The 24,589-nt window shown below is 44.6% G+C and overlaps 1 protein-coding gene across 1 annotated transcript in view; it reads left to right on the top strand.

The window, feature by feature from the left end:
* The window catches only part of SYT17 (synaptotagmin 17), a 962,035-nt gene that overhangs the window by 249,330 nt on the left and 688,116 nt on the right, over positions 1-24,589 (top strand). The window contains exon 5 of the mRNA XM_069647133.1: positions 7,583-8,202. Coding sequence (XP_069503234.1) covers positions 7,583-8,202 — 620 coding nt within the window. The remainder of the gene's footprint in view (positions 1-7,582; positions 8,203-24,589) is intronic.

Below are 24,589 nucleotides of genomic sequence, written 5' to 3'. Positions count from 1 at the left end.
AATATACCACAGAAGGTTCATTAAAAGTAAATGAAGCAAAAACATTAAGGAGCAAAAGAAAAACAACAAATATCTGTAGCACAGAGTAATCAAATGGATAACTGGCACCTGATTCTCAAAGGTTTGCACTGGAGCAAGTCAGTGATGCCAATGAATATCTCCTGTTTTGCTCCTGCTACATTGAACCTGATTCTTAGCGATGCTCCACCCATTAACAGATTTTCCCCAGTTCTAGTATTTATGACTCAGGTATTCAGTAGCACGAGCACATTGAAGATACTCATGGGCATCTCTGATTTGATCCAGTGCAAACCTTTGAGATTAAATGTAATACTGGACACAAGCTGTGCACAGAGTGTAATGTATTGCCAATTAATAATCTGGCAATAATGTAATGGGGCCGTGCCAAAAGATCATTGTGTACAACAGAGCAAGCATGCAGTTATATTCCATTTGTGTGTTGGACGGGTTAGAAGCACCCGCAAACTAGTGAGAATTGTACCTGCAATTTTAATGTTGCCGGTGAGAAGTCAGAGGAATGCCATTCATAGGGGTTTCAGGACTTCTTTCTCGTGCTTCCTGTAGGAATCCTCTGAGTTTGAGCTGCACCTGTTGTGAGCAGGGACCAACACTGTTCCACTGAGCCTAAATCTGTAGTCAATTTGGGGAAACACTATTCTAAGTGGTGAGTGTAACAAGCTGTGCTCTACCACCCTTTGCATGAGAGGAGCCAACATCCTCCCATATAGTTATGATGCAGCCAACCGCTAAGAAATTGAACGTCAAGAAGGTGTGCAGATGGAATTCTTCCCTCATTGTCAACTAACAAACGCTAGGGAACACATCTGCTGGGGAGAGGGACATCCGGCTACCAATAACCCTACATACAGTAACCCACATCTCCTCCCAAAACACTGACATTTGACCAACATATGGACTAGTATCCCCCCTTCTCCTCTGATATAAACAAAAAAGGTCACCATCCATTAGCTTTGCCTGATGAGTTTAAAAGGGTTTGAAAGAGCTCTACTGTGTGTATAAATTCATGTTTGAGTGTGTAATGCAGCTCTCGGGGTGTGATGGATTTTGTCTCAAATGGACTGTAAAGTGGTTGCACCCTAAGCCACCTCTAGCTGCTCCTCCCATTCTCCCTGAGTCCCTGCCAACTCGGGCAACCGTAATTAACCATTATTGCTCTTTATAGTGAGTCCGCTGAAGGGCCCTGGATCTGGAGCTAGTCTATAATTGCCTGACCTGCGTTTGGAGACTTACATCCTTCCTCACATGCTTTTGAACCCCTCATTACCCAACTGAGTTGGAGGCAATGTTGGAATTGACCAGGACTTGGGTGATACAATCGGTTATTATTAGAAAGCAGGCCTGCCTCTTCTCTACGAACAGTTGTGAAAGAAATGGAAGGTCTTTAATGAACCATGCTTTCCAGAAAGAGAACTTACCTGCAATTAAAATGTTGCTGAAAAAACCAAAGGATTGTGGATGGCTCATGGTATGGCAATGTGTCTATTAACAATCTGAGTAGCTGACTTGGGCTGTGCAGTGCTCAAGAGCGACGAGAGACGGACCATCAGATGTTAGCACCCAATCCTACTGGGGCCATTGGATCTTCATCTACAAAAAACCACAGCTGTGCCTGCCTTAATTTGACAACCTGATAATAGATCTTGAAATGAGGCAATCCAACCCCACCCACATTCTTGTTGCCATTCAATGTATTGAAATAGATCTGATGTTGCATGGCACTCTATCAAAGGGCACGCAAGAATTACTGTAATTTTGTGGGGGGGGCATTCGAAAAGGTGACAGGAAGAAAGGACAACTGATTCAAAGTCATCAGGGGAACCATCATTAGGATTACACCACATCTGCCCCACCAGGTAAGGGAAAGAGGAGACTTCCTTTCCAGCCCAAGAGCAGGCTGCCTCAAAAATGTTGTCTGGTTTAATCATATTCTCACTCTAAAGTTGCTGCAAACCCCATTCTGGGATATTTAATTTGTCCTGAGGCCATTTACTATCCCCTGCTTTAAAGTAAGATTTGGGACATCATTTAGATAAAGGCAGCACCTCTACTTTTATCATGGTTCAGTTTATACCTGTGCACCCAGGAGAATTAATTTAAAGCCTATACACAAATGACTGAAAGGATTCTTGTAAGTAGCTTATAAGAACTTGTGAGAACCTAGTGGGGTTTTCAAAACAACAAAAGTAACTTTATGACAACTTATATGACACCCAAATACTTATTCAATTCTTACAAAATCTTCAAAGGTAATATTTATGTGAGATTTTATACGACTCTGATAAGATCCTAAAAAGAAAACCAATATAGAATTGTTGTATGGGAATCTTTATCGACTTTGGTAATGACTATCACAGTATGAAAAATAGGACAGGACTGCATCAGCATATACCAACACGTTGATCCCCGCCACCCCCCAATTGGAATTCCCTTGAACAAATTGTTTATCCAAATCAGTTCAAGCTGTAGCCCAAGAGACAAAAAGAAGTATAAGGGTGAAAGGACCTAGCAGTCCCCTCTTCAGGGATGAAAGGCGAAAAGGCCTCATCACAAAGACAGCAGCAATATGTGAAGAACATAGCAGGGAGGCTCTTGATAGCAGCATTTCAATGGGTCAAATCCTGTTTCTGTATGAAGCATCAGAACCACCCAATTGTGCTCCTTATATCCTGATCTTCCAAACACAGAGGCAGAGGAGCCAGAGATTCAAAGCTACAACCTTACTTTCAACAAACCCCATTTCATCCTGAGTAATATTTTGGGGCAGACACTTCTTTAGCCTCATTGCTAATGCCTTTGCATATATCCTGCATAGATCCTGCATTCCCCATCAATCAGACTAATTGGCCCTGAGGATGTCTTTTTTATAACATCTCTATCCTCTTTGGGAAGGAAAGTGATCATTGTCACTACCTTCAATGCTGCCTACAATGTGATGTTTGAGCAATTTAGGCTCTTAGTATTCAATGACCTGTTTAAAAAAAAATCCATTGTTAGTTCATCAGGTCCTGGAGTCTTTGATTTCCATTCCTGCAGGGAAATCTGAATCTCAGGCCTGGCTACGTTGAGGGAGAATTGATTTTCGGAGAGAGCCTTCATCAAAGACCTTATTGTCATTATCGTTTGGATAGGGGTCATGACTGTAAAGCCCCCCAGAACACTGGTCAAATGCTTTGGCTATGTCTTTACCTCCTTTAATAGCTTCTCAAAATGGGAACGGTTAAGGAGAGGTATCTGGTGTTTCTGTTTTCTGACCTGCAGATAGTTGGCCAAGAACTTCCTATTTCATTTGAACCACCATAAAGGCATATTTCACTTTAATTCTCAAACCACATGCGAATATAGGGCGTCCACAGTGCTGTGCCCCAGTTTAGGATTCCAGAGACAGGGAAGAGTTATGCGCTAGTCTGGTTCTCTTATTTAGTGCTAGCTTTCTGCCCAGAGACTGCTTCCTTCTATTTCTTTTTATTCCCAAAAAATGTTATCACGGAGCCTCGTAAACTAGACATCCCAAGTGTTACAAAGGGATAGTATGTTCCACCCAGTTAGTAAGGCAGAGCAACTCTGCAAGTGTATTACCATGCCATTTAATGATCTATACTGGAGACGCTCATTGTTTAGTCTACCGGTCGACCGGCAGACTACACCGAATTGCTCACATGCACCATACTAGAAAGATGTATCAAATTTGGTGATTAAACATATCCTGGGCTACGTGCCCCACCTGAATCATGACGCAAGAGACACTGTAATCCAAGCCTTGATGAAGACCCTCTGTTGGTCGAAACACGTGTCGGCACCTATGGTGATCAAATCAACAATAAAAAATAGAAATCAACAATGGTATCAGAAATAAACGTGTGGACTATACACCGTATTTTGTTGAACAGTAAATGACAACAAATGCTTATAACCATGTGTGTAAGCGCCATTTAGCTAGAAACTGAACCAAAACCTACGTAATCCAACATAGAATAGCCCCCAAGGACACAGCCATATAATCAGATATGAAGTGGATTGGCACAAAGACAGACCAACACATTTAAACTGCAGAGCTCCCAGTTTTCGACTGCAGCCTATAAATGTTTCCCACCTTTTGTCCTTTTTCCTGTGTCTGGAGACATCCTTTCTTCTAGTGCTCCAGCATTTTCCAATGAGGAAGGTCCCTTTGAAGCCGCATGGATGGAATAACCCACCCCCTCGTTTGAGCTGCTCAGGGATGGGCCTCATTGAAGGGAATTGCTTGCACCGCAATGCGGTGGTTCTCGTGATGCCTTGAGAGAAATCTCATTGGCCCTCATTACGACCCTGGCGTTAAGGGATTACTGGTAGCGGTAAGGGACCTCGTAGTTAGGCGTTAAGGGATTACCGGTACCGGTAAGCGTACCGGTAATCCCTTAACACCTGATTACGAAGTCCCTTTGCGGGTCCCGACCTTAACGGCTGGTTTGTACCAGCCGTTAAGGTAGGGACCCGCAAAGGGAACTTGAAGGTGATTACGGTACCGCAAAATGCGGTACCGTAATTACCGCCTTTCCCATTCCCATTGAGCCCTATGGGGCAAAAATGGGAATGGGGAAGGGCCAATGGTAAATGGGGAATTACCGCCCCGCCAACCTTGGAATGGGGTGGTGATTCCCCATGTCACCATGGTGGATCCGGTAAATTACCGGCGTTAACCATTGCTTAACGCCAGGGTCGTAATGAGGGCAATTGTGTGGACAGATCAAGTGATTGGCTCCCTTCAATTAGTTTTCTAATAACTGTATTTGTGGGATGGCATCCTCTCAGAGCTCCAGCTCCTTTATAATTTCCTGGGATCACACCATGCCTTGCTGGGATAGAGGGAGCCTACTGTTACATATGTCTAAGCCCTATGAACGAAGCACAGCATTTTGTGTAACACGTGATTTAGGGAAGATATTCTGGGTGAAAATTACACACTACTCTAGGCTATTCTGAACAAATCCATTCCTCAATAGCCCAATATCCCAGCTGCAGGTGGTTCAGGGTATTCAAGGGTGGGCTCATTACACTTCCTCCAGCTCTCGTGGGTGGCATTCCTTGCTGAGCCATCACACGAGCTTGTGCCCAGCTCCACGCCAGGTTCTTGATGAATCTGTCTCTACTTCCCTGACTGTTTCGATGCACAGTCTAGTCAGAGCTTCAGATCACTCCACACAAAGGTTCCGCTCAGCTCCCCTGGCACAAGGTGCAGTGTGGTGCATCTTTTCCAGCAACAGTGCCTTGTAAGTATGGTAAAGGGACTGTTGCAGGCAATTAAGAAATCTAGCCCCTCACAGGGACGACCCAACAAAATGGTTGGGTCATTCCCGAGCTGACTCACCAATGGGTGCTCGTTTGGATGCTGATCGCTGGGCAGCTCTCTACTATCTTAATACCCTGAACCACTTCCTTCACTATCTCTAACGAAGGGTGCCTGTGGGACAGGGCGTGCATCCAATCCCTCCTAGATTGCACTTGTGAAGCCGCCAAAGACTGCATGCCTGTAACTCGGCTGTGCTGCACGTATCCCCCCATTGCTTTACGTCCGATGAGCATATGACACCTGCGTCTTTCTCACTGGGCTTGTTCGTCAGCGGAGCTCCCGCCTCATTCCTGCTTGCCATGCCAACACACGCACCACAATCTCTTCTGGGCTTTGCTGCCGGTTGATGCAAGGCACTGATACAAGTCTCCAGCATGAGTCTCCACCACAAGATTGGACTGCCCCTCTGGCTGCATCTGTGCCTGGGCTACCATAAACAATACCTGTGACTCCATACATCTACTTCATTCTGTGTAGAAAAGCACAGCGCTCCGAGGAGAGTGGCCATATTAGTTGAATTCCGGATCCCCCTTTGTTGATTGCATTTTTATTAAATTCCCTGACCATGCCTACTCATTTCTCAAATAAAACATGTCTTTTCTGACTAAACCATTTGTTCTAAATGCCTTCAACAGTAGGGCCTCTTACAACTGCAGACAAGGCAGCAAATAGGAAAAATAGTGCAACATTGTGTCAAGATTTTTTTAAGCACATTTAAGTGCTTGTCATCAATTATTCTCACTGGAACCTGTACCATCTGTGCATACATCTGGACATCATTTTATTTTAGTTTATTATACTTTTTTATGGAAGGGGTACACACATACACTGCTCCTCCCTCTACCCGCTGTCCTGTTCAGTCATGCCACATGACCAAGTTTTGGACACAATATAAAATGTGTCCCTCTCAATACTCCTTTCTTAAACAATTGTTAACCGGCTCAGACGTTCACAATAGATGGGGACTGTCTTTGGAGGTGTCCGAGTGCACATGCTTAAAATGTTTGTGCAATGAAATATGAGTAGAGGCGTAGACAATTGGAATTTCGGTTAAATCTAGAAAACGCCGACTTTTATTAAAAATTGCAAATGAATATTGTGAAAAAGCTCTGCGTAATGTGCTTTAGAGGAGCAGTTGCACGGGTAATGTGCTTTAGAGGAGCAGTTGCACGGGTAATGTGGTTTAGAGGAGCAGTTGCACGGGTAATGTGCTTTAGAGGAGCAGTTGCACGGGTAATGTGCTTTAGAGGAGCAGTTGCACGGGTAATGTGGTTTAGAGGAGCAGTTGCACGGGTAATGTGGTTTAGAGGAGCAGTTGCACGGGTAATGTGGTTTAGATGAGCAGTTGCACGGGTAATGTGGTTTAGATCAGCAGTTGCACGGGTACTCATATGTTCACAGACATGAAAGCATATGGATCTGAAGGAAACAACAAAGTAATCAGAAAACAGGAACATACCCTCTAACATAGCAATCAATAGTTATCTTATGCTAAAGGTTCTTATACCACACACTGTTGCCACTTGCATGGTTTCTTGGCGCTCTGGCGGGTCTGTAAGGCAAAGGGGGAGGCAGGTAGGTTAGTAGGACTGAGCGGGAGAAAAGAGCAAGAACTCTGTGGTGTGCTGTTGGCGGCTTCAGTTTGGTTGACACGGTTCACTGAGCGTAGGTGTGTCTTTCGGTTGGTAGACTCCATGTGCTGTTGGATGAGGCTATGTGTGGGTTGTTTTGTTGTTGTGGTGTTGTGAAATGCGTCCAGTTTAGTCTGCTGTAGAGGTATGGTTGTGTTTAGTTCCGGGTCTGAGAAGGTGTACGCCAAAGGATGAATTTTTAGTAGGGTAAGTTAGTGTCAGTTCCCTTTCCTATCCAAAGTAATGCCAAAGAGAACTACTACAATGTGAGAAAGATACAGATAGAGAGCCTAGAGGGGAAGAAGATGTCATGGTTTACAATGAGACATAATCTGGCAAAAAAACAAATCAGTACGCTAACTTTGCAACAAGGGAAGTGAATTACATTGTGAGAAGTAATCAAATACACATGTTTATGGCCGAGTAAGTGAAAATGGGTGTAATGCATGCCAGTTTACCACTGCACGCTGAAAACGTTTTTGCAGATTAGTTTGCCAGATGTTTGGCATTTGTGGATAAGTTGTAATTGTGCATTAAAGTGATTCTCACTTAATAAGCCAGGCATTGTTTTTTTATCGGCTAGGTCTTGAGTCAAGGAGGCCAAGTTCACCACTGATTGATATTAAACCTATGGAATTTGGAGCAATGGGAGCTAAAAAGGAAATTGTTCAACCGACTGTCCTAAGAAAAACATACACGCCGGATGACTATTTTAGAAAATTTGAGCCGCGGCTTTATTCTCTTGATTCAAATAGTGATGATGTGGACTCTTTGACGGATGATGAGCTCTTGACAAAATACCAGCTGGGCACGCTGCATTTCAGCACACAGTATGACCTTCTGCATAACTATTTAATAGTGCGAGTTATTGAGGCTCGAGACCTGCCGCCTCCAATTTCCTATGATGGCTCAAAACAAGACATGGCACACTCGAATCCATACGTGAAGATATGCCTCCTCCCGGATCAGAAGAACTCCAAGCAAACTGGAGTGAAGCGGAAAACCCAGAACCCAGTATTTGAGGAGAGATATACTTTTGAAATCCAATTTTTGGAAGCCCAAAGAAGAACTCTTCTTTTAACAATAGTGGATTTTGATAAATTCTCCCGCCACTGTGTCATCGGGAAAGTTTCAATGCCTTTAAATGAAGTAGACCTTGTGAAGGGTGGACATTGGTGGAAGTCTCTTGTTCCAAGCTCTCAGGTACTGCATTTTTATACTTGTATTGCTGTTTCATTTCATTGATTGATTCTTCAATGTATATTTCAGTATTGATTTTTTTCTCTGATGAGAAACAGGCTTCATTATAGGGCTATAAATCATGAAATAATGGGTAAGACATTGTATTGCTTGATCAGGCCAGAAATAGTACATGGTCGGGACACTTGTATGCTGGCATCAACTTGGTTAACTTTTCTAAAAAAGTCAAGTTTCTACTTACACTCCTATTTGTCATAAATGAAACTGGAATGTGTGTTAGCAGATCAAATCATAAGTCTCTTTCCTGACATGTCTTTGCCAAAAAATTCAACATTATTTCACAGCGATGGCATCATATATTTATGCTACCTAATACAGTTTTCTTAATAAATATAATTATGACCGATATCACCTTTTTATACTGTTTTCTATTACAATGAGTTAACTCTCCCAGTGTCCCTGAGTCCTTGTTTTTTCTGTTTGTGGAGTTGCAGATCCAGACGAGTAGAGACCATTTTAAAATTGAGAAGAGGCTGCACTCACTTGCAGTACGATAACTGTACTAACTTCTTGCAATATATAATTGGTGTGAACAAGGCTTTGTTTATTTGTGATGGGAGAAAAGACTGGGAAATAGCGATAGTTATAAAACATTGTTCTGCGAGTGTGAGAACAGATCTGTAAAATCTGATGAAATGCATTATTACAATTCTGTTTTCATAGTGCATGCTCTTGTCAGCACAAAACCCGTAACCTCACTTTATTCGGTGTAACAACACTTGATGAAGTCTGTTTTCAGTTTACGCTTAGCGGCAGTACATCTTCCCTTTCCATTTTCTTTGCATGTTTCCAATAATTAAACAGCATTACTTGTGCTGCCCCCGCCACACGTTAGTGCGATAGAAGCAAAATAGATCAATTAGATGCATTGATGGACAGGACGGTGTTTGAAGCACACTCTACACTTAATCTACTGATATTTAAAAAATCGTGTAGCCTTTCGATAGTGAGCAATGTTTCAGATATACACATTTACTTTTCGAATAGTTTTCTGATTATTTGAATAATGTTACTTTTAGGACAGTAATGCATGCACACTCCTTCAGCGGTAGGTTCATCTTCCACATTGGCGCTGTGGTGCTCAGAGATGTGCTGACGTGACACTGCAAACCATCCACCATTTCCGCGGCTGACACCGCAATCGTGTTGCACAAATGAATATATCAAACTTACAGTTTTATAGAAAGTATGCGACATACATTTTATGTGCACAGATTTGTCTTTTTGTTTTGACACACTTGTACTGCATTCAAAGAAATATTTGTTATTTAATTACAATTCTGAAATCACAAAGTATACATCCTAATAATGCAATAAATACATTATTGTAAAGTTAATTCAGTTAAATACTTGTATAGCAAGAAGTGTATATGTTGTGTACGTATAAGGAACATACAAGAGAGCATCAAAACATAAACAGCAAAGATAGCTTTAAAAAGCTTGTGTTTTGATATGTGGTATTTGTATAGCGCCTACTCCCATTGGTATGGCTTCAGAACGCTGTGGGATGGAAAGCCCTTTAGAAGACCATAGGCTGTACAAACATGGAAATAAAAGAGCATTACATTGCATGCAAATAGTAATTAGAATTAGGTGACTATTACATTACTAGAAGAGATGACCAGTATACAACATTATACAAACTAAGCAGAACATTGTATTGAGGCGTAAAGATGACTGCTATGCCAGCGACCATGTGACAGCTGCAACAATGTTTTCGTGGGACTCGGCTGTATTCTATGGGTTACAGTGCACGAGGGGGGAATGGGTATCATGAATAGTCTATCAACCTCTAGGGTAGATGTCTACAGTTGAGGGCTCTGCTATAATTTACATGCAGAACTCATGCACACTGAATAACATGTAGTCATGGCAAAACAACCTGCAACCCTTCACTCCCACCACTGGCATCTCTCATACAGGTCCCAGTTCACTAGCTCACACTGTCCCTGCTCTCTCTCTCTCCCTCTCTCACTCGCTTTCTCTCATCGATACATTGTATTCCATGTGCAGCGAAACAAGCATCTGTGAGTTGACAAGTGAGGGAGAAGAACTAGGCAGTCTGTAAACTCCAGTCAATTACAATACTGAACAGCTAGTGTGTTCGTACAGTGTATGAGCAAGCCTCATTTTAGTATTGCGCCTACATTCGTATTGTTTTAATGAGAATTATACTTTGTTTCATTGTGTGACTCTTAAAATCTCACAGTTTATAGCTAGGTTTTTTAAAATTTAAAATCTGTCTATATAGGTAAGCACTAAAACTACATGCTGACTACGGCTGACAGAGACTGGAAACTACAATTCCCATCTTTCTTGTAGTTATCCCGCCGTTCATATTTGCAAAACAGGCTCGAGAGTGCCGGCGCGAGAACCCAAGCGGTCTGTGGCGATCTGTGAAGGACGGTGAAGGTGGTACGTCTCTCTCTTAACTCACGCTCATAGACTTTTAAATCCAACACATGGGTATCTTGAAGGTATTAGAAGCAATCAAGGGCACTAGGTGCCAGGTTGGACAACAACACGCCTATCTCTACGCCGCATGCTAGAAAACCAACATGTGGCCTGCAAACGGTCGCTACACCTGGGATTCTTTACAATGCCAGCACCCTGCCACTGCTTGTGTCCCCGGGGTCTAACATTTAATGGCTGATTCATGGCATTATTTGCGCGGAAAAACGGGGATTTGTGCGCCATTCTGCCCGCAAATCCCTGTTTAACAAATGGGGATTTGCGGGCAGAATGGCACACAAATCCCCGTTTTTTGGCACAAATAATTCCATGAATCAGCCCAGCAGTGTGAGGTTGCTTTCAAGGCCCACCGGGAATGCGAGCCAGGAACACAGGATGCCAATTCTGAGGCATTGGAGGGGAGGCACACTTCCAGGGTAGAGCAAACATACACCTACACACAGCAACTAGTCAGGCACAATAATTTGGCAACTTTAAATGTCGCTCTCGTAGGGGAGTCTACACTGACCACGCTCAGCTACAACCTCAGGGTCAAAGTGAAGCCACCAACGTGTACACTCAATTTTATGCTGCTAAACACCAGGTCTCTTATTAAACATGCTGTTGAAGTAGCAACACACATTCAGGAATGTAACTTGGATATCTGTGCACTCAGGGAAACATGGAGCCATGTCGCAGCTTGCCAATCTTTAGGTTTGACCATTCCGGGTGGCAACAGTATCTTGCGCCAAGACAGAAAGGATGGCAGGGAGGGGGGGTGTCTCACTTATTTTTAAATCAGACCTAAATATTTGGGAGGCTAAGTTGGAAGACATACCAGGCTCGGGACGTTTGTTGGTGAAAATGGGCATGAGTTCTGAAGTAACCCTTAATGTATTATTGGTATACAGAGCGCCAAATGCAGGACTCGATTTCCCAGATCAGCTGTGCATTCGCCTATTATCCCTGCTTAAACCAAACACAAAATTGCTAATAATGGGTGACCGTAGTTATTGGCTCAGTAATGATTCGGGTGCCACAGCAAGCATCCTGGAGAATGCATTGAGTACCTTGGGGTTTCACCAAGCGGTCACAAAAGCTATACATGTAAAAGGACACAGATTGGATTGAGTTGCTGGCCATAATGTGAACACCAACGCCATCAAAGTCCTGCCATGTCCCTGCTCGGACCATTCATGCATCTATTTTTAGATCATTGATGAGTGTTACCTGAAAAAACCCAACCTGGGCAGAACACTGATCTTAGTAAGGAATTTCAAGAAGCTCACACCTGACACATTAAAACCATGGGTATCCACTCTGACTGCAGAGATCCTGGAAGCAGACACACTGCAAGAGATGACTAAGTCCTTTCTCAATCCTTTTAATGAACTCTCAGAAACTTTAGCTGCTCTAAAGAAAAAATACTGCTTCAAAGAACGTAAGAAGCACAATAGGTGGTTTAATGCAGAGATTCAAGAGCAAAAAGCAAGTAAAACCAAACTCTTCTACGCCTGGAGGAAGAGGCGGGACACTCAAGGCCTGGAATTATACAAAGAGGCTGCTAGGATATATAAAAATGCAATTCTGCAGTCGAAAAAAGATCTGTTCAATGATAGAATAGTAAATGCTACTTCAGATAGGAGAGAATTATTCAAGATTCTAAGGGAACAGGAACATCCGAAGGGACCTGATCCACTGGTGAAGGACAACGCATGGTGCTTATCAATTCAAAAGGCCATGATGGATAAATTAGAGAAAATTACTAAAAGCATTGAGGTATAAAAACTCACTAATAATATATCATCAGAAATAGACCACATGGCTGTCAGTAATTAACCTGGCATACTGCTGGAATTAAAATTCTCGCCCATTACAGAAGTGGAGTTGGCAAAGGTTATAAGGCAGCTAAAAACCACTAGCTGCAAGGGGGACCCGTGCACCTCCATGATTATTAAAGAGTGCACCTCCACGCTAATTCCGGCACTCACTAAGTATGTGAATACCTCATTCGCTAAAAATCATGTACCAGAGGGGCTAAAGAGAGCTTGAATAACACCCCTTCTTAAGAAGCCACATCTCTGCCCACATACACCAACAAATTATAGGCTTATTACTAACACTCCTTTTCTTCTAAGGATTCTGGAAAGGGTGTCTTATAATCAAATACGTCACAAGTGAACAATCATCAGATTCTGAAAAAGTATCAATCAGGATTCAGACAATATCATGGGGCCGAGACGGCCCTCCTCGATTTGAAATCAAAATTGTCGGAATCCATGGATATCGGCCAGGCCATGCTTCTCATGATTCTTGATCTCCCCACGGCTTATGATTTAGTGGATCACTCCATCTTGATCAACAGGCTAAAAGACGTCACTTCATTTTCAGATCAAGCTGCTCAATGGACAGCCTCATTTCTGAGTGGAATGCAGGGTAGGGTAGCTAGTGGGAAAGACGAGGGTGACCCTGTATCGTTGGTTTACGGGTTGCCCCAGGGTTCATGCTTCTCCCCTTGTCTGTACAATAGCTTCATGGTGCTCTTCTTTGACATGTTAGAACACAATGGTATCAGATTCGAAAATTATGCGGATGATACACATTGTGTTATACCACTAACAGGGTCACACAGCACAGATGAATTTCAGATCAATAAGGTATATGACTCTATCCAAACCTGGATGGTCCTGAATGGCCCAGCACTGAATAATGGAAACAAATAACTTATGGTGGTGGGAACAAACAATAAACTGTCTAAGTTAGGATCTGTGCTCAACGCTTTTAACATTGCAGATTGCAAGATAGAGGTTCTAAAGAAAGTTAAAACCTTGGATATAACGTTAGACCAGAACTTGAACATGAAATCTCAAATCAGTAATCTGGTCTCGTCATGCACCTATTACCTAAAGTTATTGTCTCATCTCCGGCCTCTTATCTCGCAAAATAACACAGAAACAATCACCAGGGCTCAGAGATAGATTACTACTGTAGCCTGCTCATTGTGGCCCGACTATCTGAGACCAATCACCTGCAGGTGATTCAGAACGGTGCGGTCAGGGTGATGAAGGGCCTCAAACGGAGAGACCATGTGTCTGATAACAGGCACAATCTGCACTGGCTCCCAGTGAGGGCAAGAATTAAATTTAGATTGCTTCTGATCGTCCATAAATGTCGCCTGGGTCGCATGCCTACCTACCTGAGGGAGATGGTAGTTGTGAAACAGAGCCAGAGGGCACTTAGATCCAAAAACACCCACCAACTGAGAACGCTCTGCTGTAACTCCAGGAAAGCACTCAAGGGAGCTTTCAGCATAGCAGCTCCAATGGCATGGAACGCTCTTCCCCTGGACTTAAGAGATGTCGAGTCTACTGACACCTTTAAAAAAAGATTAAAATTGCTTCAATTTTATTAGGCTCTTGAATAGCGCAGAGACATTTTGTCCACCTGTGTACAAACCGACATCTCATGTCTGTTGTGTTTTACGTTTGTTATATGTGCGCCCTCAAGCCTTCGGGTACCTGGAGCAAATGTAAAGTAAAGTAAAGTAAAGCTAACGGCTATGGGAGGCAAGAACCCTTTTTCCAGAGAAAGGGCTTCTTGAAATGTAGGGCTACCGTCACTGATTTTGCCTTGCTTAGCATGTTGAGAAAGGCTTGAAAGCTCACTCTACCATGCTGAGGAACTGTGCTCAGTGGCCTACTGGAAATCCTGCCTTTCAAGGCATGGCCAGTCTCGGGCAGGGCAACAAAATCGCTTGTCAGGCATTAGTCAGAATTGGTCGGGCAGAGGCTAGAATCCCAGGTAATTTCGCCCTTGCCGTTTCCCTCAAATCCCAAACTCTTCTCACATAGTCTGCAGTGAAAACCTCCCCTCCACTGCCACCAACAGACACACACTCACCAGGTGTTTCAGTGGCACCAGGCCTTTGGTATCAGCGATGCTGCAACGCTGCAGGGGATTCTTCATGATGTAACGCGGAGCAGAAAAGATGGAGGGAGGGGTGCAGATTCCTCAAAAATGTGCTGCACCTTGACGTAAAAAAAGGGACGGGGAGGTGCGAGGCCAACGGGATGGTGAAGAGCAGTGTGCTGGCAGTGACAGACAGGGGTGATGGGGCTGGAGCACATGATGGGCTGTCCAATAAATCTGCCATCTTGAGTTTGCAGTCTCTCTGGCCCCTTTCTGGCTAAGGAACTCAGGTATTTTCCTTACTTGTGCCACAGCTAAAATTATGATTTTTAAAGTTATAGATTAATAAAACAGGGTTATATACGACCTCAATGATTATTTCAAAAATACATCTGAGCATATGTATAACTTTTAAATTGTTTGTAGTATTATAATGGTTCCTAGTCATTGCATCGAATACCAAACCGTTGAACGCCATACCATAGAAAAAAATGCATTGAAATAAAAGCATCGAATGCATTTAAAAAAAATAATAATAATTGAATGGGGGGGGGTTCCACCCCAACCCCCCTTTTTTACCTTTAAAACCCATTATAATTAAACTAAACACTTTACCATTTAAAAAATGCATTCAATGCTTTTTTTCAATGCATTTTTTTCTATGGTATGGCATTCGCCGGTTTGGCATTCGATGCAATGACCAGATATCATTATAACAGTAGTTATTTAATCAGAGATTATGAAATGAAAATAAAAATAGAGACTGGGGTGCAGGAACTTGATAAGAAGTAGAGCAACCAGGACGAATAAACATTTAGGACAAGTTACAAGTATGGATATTACATATGAGCATAAATATGCTATAAGGAGGCAAGGAGGATACACGAGCAGGGGCAAGAGTATCCCTTAAAGTATATATGCAAAGCATTGTCTAGATTTGTAAAGATATATTAAATATTGCACTGTAATATTTCTGCTGTCAAGGTAAACACAAGCACCATGCAGAACACTAAATGACATATTAAAATGTAATTAAGAAGTCCAAGATATGCATTGTTTGAAAAACAAACAGCTTACTAGATGCTTAGACACGTCGGCATTTTTTATTGTATTCATATAATTTGTCAAATATATAAATGAATTAGAGCATTACAGATAACTTTAGGAGACCGCATTTCCCCATCTCAAATTTGCTTGCAAGCCATTTCCCAGTGAGCCTTACATGACCTATTCATATCACAAGTTATTTTGCATTTAATAAGGTATAAAGATATTATTAAGGTATAAAGATGGGTCTAATTACGAGTATGGCGGTGCTGGAAAAAAGTGGCGGTAACAGAATTACTGCAACCTTTCCCACTCTGCCATACTACGAGCATGGTGAAAAATCAGCTAAATCGGCAGAATTACCACAGCGGTAATTCCACTGAACCCCCCAATGGAGTCCTATGGACTTCAAATTAATGGGGACTAACACCGCCAACCACCACTTGTAATCCGGCAGTAAATCCGCCGAAACAAGTGGTAGTAACAGTAATTCCGTTGGGCGATATTCCAGTGAATTTACTGCCAGAATACCGCCCAACTCTTAATCAGGCGCATAATGCTTTACAAGAATTATTATGTTTCATGCAATGCTGTAGGGTAGGATTAAGTAAATTGTCTTGTGTCACCAATATAGGTATGTTTAATATAATAGCACCCATTAATTTAAAATGTTGGGGGGCATGCATGACGATGGTGAATAGGATGATGGATGTTTTGATTACAACATCAAAACCCACAGAACCTAAGAGTCTTGAAAAATAACGAAAAAAAACCCAGACAGACACCTGTGTCAGCTGCTATTCTGGTTGTTGACCTGAAGAGATTTCCTCCACTGGTCTTGGAGACCGGGGGCAAAATCCTACTCATCCTATGTTAAAGATGCTAACAGGCAGGGAGACGCTCGGGGGCGCTGGCCAAGATGGCTGCATTATATTGAGCTCTGTTCCATCAGGAGCAGAAATGGGCTGGTACCCGGCAAACATACAAGTGTACCCTGAGGCGGAAATCCTGATTGCCCCTCATTGAGTGGTGATCCAGGGCTCTACAGCTGCGAGGTCTGTGGAAGAGGAGGAGCGCATCCCTGGCCTGGGCCTTGATGGCTGCACTGCAGGCCCGAGGTGGAGCGCACCTTTGGGCTGCCTGCGAGATCAACGTATGCAGCCTGCGGAGACAACAGGAGCCGCGTGATCCTGCTGCTGCGGGTTGAGCACCAGAGCCTCCCAATAAGTGTTGGGTGGCGTGAACGCCCTGCGCGGACAATTGTGGAGGCTGGTGAGCCTGGCCTAGGCCGCCCAGTGTGTGCGGCGGTGGTGGAGGAGGTCCAACTGAGCCTGTGAAGGAAGGCACCCACAGCTCGCTCTGGGCTCAGGCCAAAAGTGGAGATCTTTGACTCCCTGGGGGCTGGCGGCCCTGCAAGCCTCTGAAACCTATCTGACTGGTGGGCCTGATGTGGCACACAGTGACAGGAGCCAGCCGTACGGTCCCTGAGCTTATTCTGGAAGTGTGGGGGGGAACTCCTGCCCTTTTTGGAGTCTGGGGAGGCTGGTGCCCCTTGAAGGTGTGCTGGCGTGAAGTTGCCTGGAGCGGTGGACAGTGGTACCCGGTGGCTGATCCCATACCCTTTGTGACCCATTACAATTGAGGTATAGGGTTGGGCGGCGCTTGTGGAGATGTGGGGTGCTGTGAAGAGGTTTCGGACGTGAGCCTCAGTAGTGCACGTCTCCTGTGAAAACCAGCAGACCCGGCATGTTTGGCTGATGTGGTGGCCTAATGGGGCAGGTTGGGTGAGTCAGAAGGTGATACTGATCCCCGGTGGTGAGGAAGTACCCTGTGGTGTGAGGTGATCCAAGACCCCGGGCGACCAATAAAGAGGACAATAATGGTGCATCCCTTCGGCTTGTGCAATTGGGCGGTGAGGTAGCTGGTGGGTCCGGGCCTGGACTCTGGACCTTGTGCACCACCCATCTCTGCTGTGTCTCATATAAACCAACCAGATGAGTGGACTTTAACTGATGGGTTGAATGAGGACAGGGAATAAGGAGCAGGCAAAGCACTCCTTTTCACAACCAACTCCCTTGCCTAAGAGGAAGTCTGCGGATGGGCGCTCTCTCACAAAGAATAGTGGTGATGGGCATATGGCGTGGAGGGTGGCCTGAGAATCTGCGGGGAGGATGCTGTGTCCTACAGTCAGGGTGCAGATATGGAAACTATCCTATCCCAGATGAAGGCAGGGTTTGATTCTGTGTACAACAAACTGGACAACCTGGTGTTCAAAATCACCACATGAGATATAGGATTGAAAAAGAGAGTGGTAGGATCTCAGAAGCGCAGCGATGTATTGGGGCACTGAAGACATTTCGGAGGAGGAAGGCCGGACTCTTTGCACTTTGCAATAGGAGCTGAAAACTGTTCAAATGAAAAATGAAGACCTCAAGGCATGGTCCGGACATAATATTGTTCGGGCCGTTGGGATCCCAGAGTACATCTTGCAGAAGAACATGGAGGTCTTTATGAAACGTTTCATTAAGGAAGCGTTGGTGTATCCGCCGCTTTCCCCACAGTATTTGATTGAGCGTGCACATCAGGTGTCTCCAGTGGCACTTAAACCTGGCCAGAGCCCATGCCCAGTGATTGCTCACCTCCTGATCTATCGGGACACAGACATTATACTCTGGAAGGCCCGTGAACTGGGGGTTTGCAATATCAAAAGTCCAGTGCCTTTTTCTATCCAGATTTCACCCCTGCAGTAATTTGCAATGTTATATCCGTCTAGGCTATGAGTGATTCACGAGGATTAACCCAACTTTTTTATGGACCTGTCGGCAGCAAACCGGTTCCTTGTAACTTTGCCCGAGCGATGATACTGCAGTCGTGTCAATCAAATCTGGGCGCTTTAAGCCTTTTTGTTTTCTCGTGCCGGGGCCCTACACTACTTTTGTTTAGGGGAAGAGGGGAATGGAAGTTTATTGTTGAAGTGGTTCATGGTGGGTCTGCTGCGATTACGCTGCTAGTTGGAGGGTGGCAGCGAGGGAGGGGGTGGGAAGTGGGTGGTTGGATTTCTGAGGTTTTTGTTCAAAATGGTTCACATTGCTTTAATCTTAATGGGGAGTACTCAATCCTATTTTTGAACCATATTGTACTTCGGCAAGGCATGAATGTGTTCGATAAATGGTGAGTAAGCCTTTGAGGCAGGAGCCGTGCACCCTCCTTAGATGGAATATACGGGGTCTTCATAATCACGCCAAATGCACAAGACTTTGGCTTATGGGGAACGGCACAGAGCTAAGATCCTTTTCCTTCAGGAAACACATCTGCTGGGGAAGATGAATGAGGTGTTTGCTAATTCACGAGGAGATTCTCGATTTTACACCTTTTATTCATGTGGCATTTTGATCATTAGCCATAGGTTCTTAGAGTTCAGGCCACTGCGATATGAAAGTGACCCTTAAGGGAGATATGTAATTGTATTAGGGACTCTGGCCCTGCGTCTAGTCACAATGTAAATGTGTATGGCCTGAATATTGAAGATCCAGGGTTTTATGGCTCTCTTTGGGTTAAGTGTTTAGCATATTCACTTACTCAACGAATTGTTGAGGGAGATTTTAACACAATAAGTTTCTGTCCCATGTTGAGGACAAAAGCCTGATTGACGGATTCCTAGTAGTTGATTGGTTTCTAGGTATTCTTGAATTTGTATGTAGGCCACTCTGTCTAGGATTTTTAGTAAGAAAGGGACAGTGGTGATGGGTCTATAGTTGGTTGGTATAGACAGGTCGAGTGTTTGTTTTTTTAACAGTGGTAGAACCCATGATTGTTTTAAGTTGCTTGGGATAGAGTTACTGGAGAATGATAGGTTTATTAGTTTGATGATGAATGGGGATAGATCCCTAGCTGCATCTTTTATGATCTGGGCGGGGCAACAGTCCCCTTTACAGTTAGAGGGTTTCAGGGAGGCGATAATTTTTTGTACTTCGGGTATAGTTACCTTTTTGAAGGTAAAGCCTGAGTTGATAGCAGTAAGCGATGGTGGGGTTGGACTGGGAGTTGAGCTTGAGGTGAGTTGTTGTTGTTTATTTTTAATTTTGGTTTGGAGCCCCGTGGTTTTATTGGTGAGGGCATTCTGGATGCCTGTGCACAAAGGTTTATCCTTAGTGCAGGCATCTGTAGGTGGGTTGGGGTTTTCAAGTTCCTTCAATATGTTAAATAGTTCTCTCGTGCTGGAGCCTGCCTGGGTTATCCTAGAGTTGTAGTATTCTTTTTTAGCACCTATTATCTTGTTTTTGTAAATAGTGGTAATATTAGTGAGCTTAGTTTTATTGTCTGGGGAGGGAGTAGTTTTCTGAGGGTAAAACTGAGGGTTTAGAATTTTCGGCTATTAGGGATCTGATATCTTCTTCAAATGCACCAGGCGGACCTGGGGGTCTATATATTAGATGCAAGGTAATAGTGCTCTTGGGGGAGGTTTGCCATTTGACTGTGAGGTGTTCACATGATTTTAGCGAGGAAGAGGTGACTAGTCTAATGTCAAGAGAGGACTTGAAGATGATAGCTACACCACCTCCACGAGCGCTATGTCTGTCTGCTCTGAGGATGGCATAGTTGTCAGGGATGGCTAATGTTGGAGATGGGCCCGCGGCGTCATGCAGCCAGGTTTCAGTCACTGCTAGGAAGTCCAGGTTGTTGGACAGGATGAGGTCGGCGGTCTCTGTAGAATGGGCGACTAGGGATCTAACATTTAGAAGTGCTCCTTTTATAGGCAGTGGGTTCAGGTTGTTAGAGATTACCGTCAGGTTGTTGGTATTGGTGGGCGAGTTGGCTGGATAGTTCCTAGTATTCCTAGTATTGTTGAAGATTCTGGCGCCAAGTCTGTTATTGCGCTCAGTCAAGTAGGGAGTGGTAGTGTGTATGTCTGTTTGGACAGTAGAACTAATGGGGCTGCGACCATGAGTTGGGTGTGGTGGGCTCATACTAGGACTATCAATATTACTTTGGGCTGGAGAGTCAGCTGAATGGACACTAATGTGGGTGGGACGGACATGATAGTAGCTTACAGGGAAGGCTGGTGTGGTGGGCGGAAATGGTGTAGGGCAGGGTATGGGGTGATGCCTTGGGCAGGCAGGTCTAGCTAAGACATTTTTGTATCTTATGTAGCTATTACCGCTACAGGGTACGTCGTTGTGTGTAAGACAAAATGGGAACATGATAAAGGTGAGCCCGAGTAGCATAGTGGTGGCAGTGAGGCAAAGCGACTATGTCGAGGTAAACAATAAGGCGTCAGTAATCAGATGATAGCGTCAATACAGTGAGACATCAATGGAGGTAGATCAGTACCAAATAACAGCAAAAGCACAGGGTCAGGCTAGTCACGCATGATAACATGGACATGGGTGGTACCGCATTAGAAGGTGACAGGTCAGTACTAGTCGAGCTTGATTATATGCAATAGAGGGTTACCAGCTTACTGCTAGTTTGGTATTGGGCAGAGGCATTAATGCAGTAACAGAGTAGGCAACAAAATGCTGGTACTGAGTTATGGCTAGGTGGCAAACCCGCTCTAGACCAGGCACAATAGGGCAGAGGTACGTTGTCAAGTCTAGTGTGGAAACATGCAAGGTACGCAGCTGGGGCTAGTACAGATTGGGTGGAGGTAACAATAGGTATTGCAGTGCCAGGTAGTGGCAGCAATGGCAATGCTGTCTAAGCGTGTAAGCAGTAGCATTCAATAGGTGCGGACCGAAGATACTAGTACAATGTTTCACATAAAGATATAGCTGCTGCCGAGAACACATTTGGGAGGGTGTAGTACAGCTAGAGTAATAGAGGATACTTGGAAGGGTACAGAATGCATACATGTATACAAAGGTGTGCCGTGAACGCAAGATGGCAGAATGTAAGGCGGCAGAACAACATTGACAGCTTAGTGGCAGTGCAAAGTAAATCTAGGTGGACAGATCAGGCATACATTCAATAACACAGTGTGCACTTGCATATTTTAGAATGCAAAGTGTATGTATATGCTATGGTACATCAGGTAAGTTAAACATTGCAATATTACAAGGCAGTTTCAGCAGTGGGGATTGCAAATCACTATAATAGCTGCACTTTTAAGAAGTGGGGTGCCAGTGTGTGGCTAGTACAGTCTCACGGTTCTATGGAGGACGTAGGAGTCATGTATGCACAGAGAGAGACGGCGTGCAAGATATGGGGGCGACCAGAAAGGTAAGTGTTCAGTAGGCTGGTGAAGATGGAGGATGGTTTACCTGGAGCAGAGCGGAGGGCAGCGGACGGGGCCCAGGCTCCTACGGCTCCGGACAGGCTCAGCCAGGGGAAGCCTTTGTGTTGCTGCCTTCGTGTGGAGGCCGGTTCTCGCCTGCCGGCTCTCATTGGCCAAGAAGTAGGCAGCAACGGCCAATCGCTGGCCAGGTTGTTGCAGCTGGAGTTATCAGTGTGCTGTGGACTGCCGGATCGGGGAGCGGCCATCTTTGAAGGTGTTTGCTGCATGGAGCACAATGGAGGTCGGCAAGATATAGGCAGTGGAAGTGCTGCCTATGAGCGCAAGTTGAAATACTAAATCTGGCGGTGCAGCGCGGGTCAAAGCGCAGCCGTTCCGTGAATTTAGAGGTGAAAATCCTATTTCAGGAAGCGGCGTGCCTAGGAGCCATCCGGCTTACCTAGCTGCTGGAAAAATCATGGGGTCTTTGTAGCATTGCAGGAGCAGTGCTATGAGTGTGAGCTCCTGCTCCAACACGGGGTCGGTGGTCGAGTTGCCTCTCTTGTTGCCTCTCCCCCTACAGTCTTACATCACTCATGTTACACCTCTGCATTCAAGTAAACTGTTGTAAATTGTTGCATGTACTGCTTTCTGTTACTTTATTCACATGTTGGTTTACAATGCTTATCGTATTCTTTTGGTCCTCTTGTAAAGCGCTTTGGCGTAAAGCGCTATATAAAAATGTAATAAATACAAATACAAAATACAAATAGTCATTGCGGGTCATATTGCTTATCGCCAATTAGATAGGTCCCACTAGCTCCAACACTGGAGGCCATCTTCAGATTTGGCAATGCACAGGATATGGTAGTATGATCCAAAAAGAGCCATAAGAGGGGTTGGCGGGAGGGTTTCATGTCAACCTATGAAGGATACCAATGCTGTAGAACAGGAGTTACAGGTAAGTAACTTATTCCTTCTCCAGCATTGTATCTTTCATAGATGCACATGCTGTTTGAATAAGATTACAAAGCATTACATAGATACAACCAAAATGGGCAGAGGCGTAGCTCAACAGAAGTAACCAACTCACCTCTAGAACACTCACCTCTCTCAAATAGGTTGTGAAGCACTGACTAATCCACCCAGAACGCCTTCCTGGAATCCCTATCAATGCAGTAGAAACATGTAAAGGTGTGGACAGACCTCCGCATGGTGGTCATACAGATGTCGAGCGGGGGAACACTGCACAGGAATGCTGTAGTAGAAGCCACATCCCTTGTTGAGTGTGCTCTTGGTCTGCCCGGAAAGGGCCTGTTGGCCATGGGATGACAGTGTGAAATACACGCCGAAAGCACCCTTGCAATAGAAGAATTTGAAAGGGCATTGCCGCAAGTTCAGAAAGCTACAAACAATTGTGATAATTTGCATAATTCCTTTTTGCAAACCACATAGAACTTGAGGGTTCGGGTCACATTCAGGGAATGCAAGGATCCTTCTGCAGGAGATGAGGGAGAGCCAAAGAACACAGGTAGGACGAAGGGTCCATTGAGGTGGAATGAAGAAGGATCCTTTGTCATGAAGGAAGGGTTTGTATGACGGACCACCTTAAACTAATGAAAGGTCAAGTAGGAAGGCTTACATGAGAGAGCCTGTAGTTCACCTACCCTTCTGCCACAAGTTAATGGCAATTATGAATGTGGTTTTCCAGGAGAGAAATTTTAAAGGCGGGCCCATCAGTTTTGAGAGGACTACTTTCAGCTTGCAGGCTGGAGCAGGAGCTCGAACAGAAGGGAAAGCACAAAAGAGTCCTTTGAGGAATTCTTTGACCAACCTGTGAGATAAAAAAAAGGAGAACCTTTGGAACGTGTATATATTGCAAAATAGCTGCTAAATGTATCTTGATGGAAGAGTGTGCTAAACCAGCATTGGCAAAAGACAGGAGGTATGGTAAAACGTCTGATGTCTGAATGCGTAACGGATCGAGACATTGGGCTTCATCAGGGGTTGGGCAGAGTGGCAAAAATGAGGCAGTAACGCTATTACTGCTGCATTACCACTCTGCCCAATCTTGAGTTTGGGCAGAAAGTTGGAGGTTTACCACTCCACTTTCCACCAATTTGCAGTGCTATTACCGCAGCGGTAATACCGCTGGTGGTAATAACGCCATGACTGGCCCATAGAGCCCTATGGACTCTTCAAAAAATGGGGAGTAACAGCCTTACCACAACTCAGCTTCTGGTCCTAATAGCGCCAGACCGAGTTGCGGTAACACTATTTGAATTGGCGGTATCCCGGCGGGTTTACCGCCGGGCTACCACCAAGGTTGTGATGAGGCCCATTGACCTGACAGTGAATCATTTCCATTTGCTCTTGCTGCAAGACAGCTTAGACAGATCTTCTGTCAGTCTGGAGGTAACAGTATTTTACTGAACTCTAGGATTGCAGGAACCAGGCCATCAAGTTGAAGGATGCTGGGTCGTGGTGTAGCACGGGCCTGCCGTCTCTCTCTCTCTCTCTCATGAATCCCACAGGATCACAGGCCCTTCCTCCCAGTCAATACCAGTACCCCTCACCCCCATTGCACTGCCCTGTGGGGCCTTGCTTGGTGGCTTCACATCCCACCCTTGAGAGGCACCTGTCCTAGTACTTAGCCTGAGGTTCTCCTCCATGACTCCCATTAGCGCTTCCCTCCTGAGCCCCTCTCCAGCA

The sequence above is a fragment of the Ambystoma mexicanum genome, chromosome 2q, assembly GCF_040938575.1.
Source record: "Ambystoma mexicanum isolate Mex_15411 chromosome 2q, UKY_AmexF1_1, whole genome shotgun sequence".
Classification (NCBI taxonomy): domain Eukaryota; kingdom Metazoa; phylum Chordata; class Amphibia; order Caudata; family Ambystomatidae; genus Ambystoma; species Ambystoma mexicanum.
The sequence above is the reverse complement of the archived record's forward strand: the minus strand, read 5'-3'. Positions and strand labels throughout refer to the sequence as shown.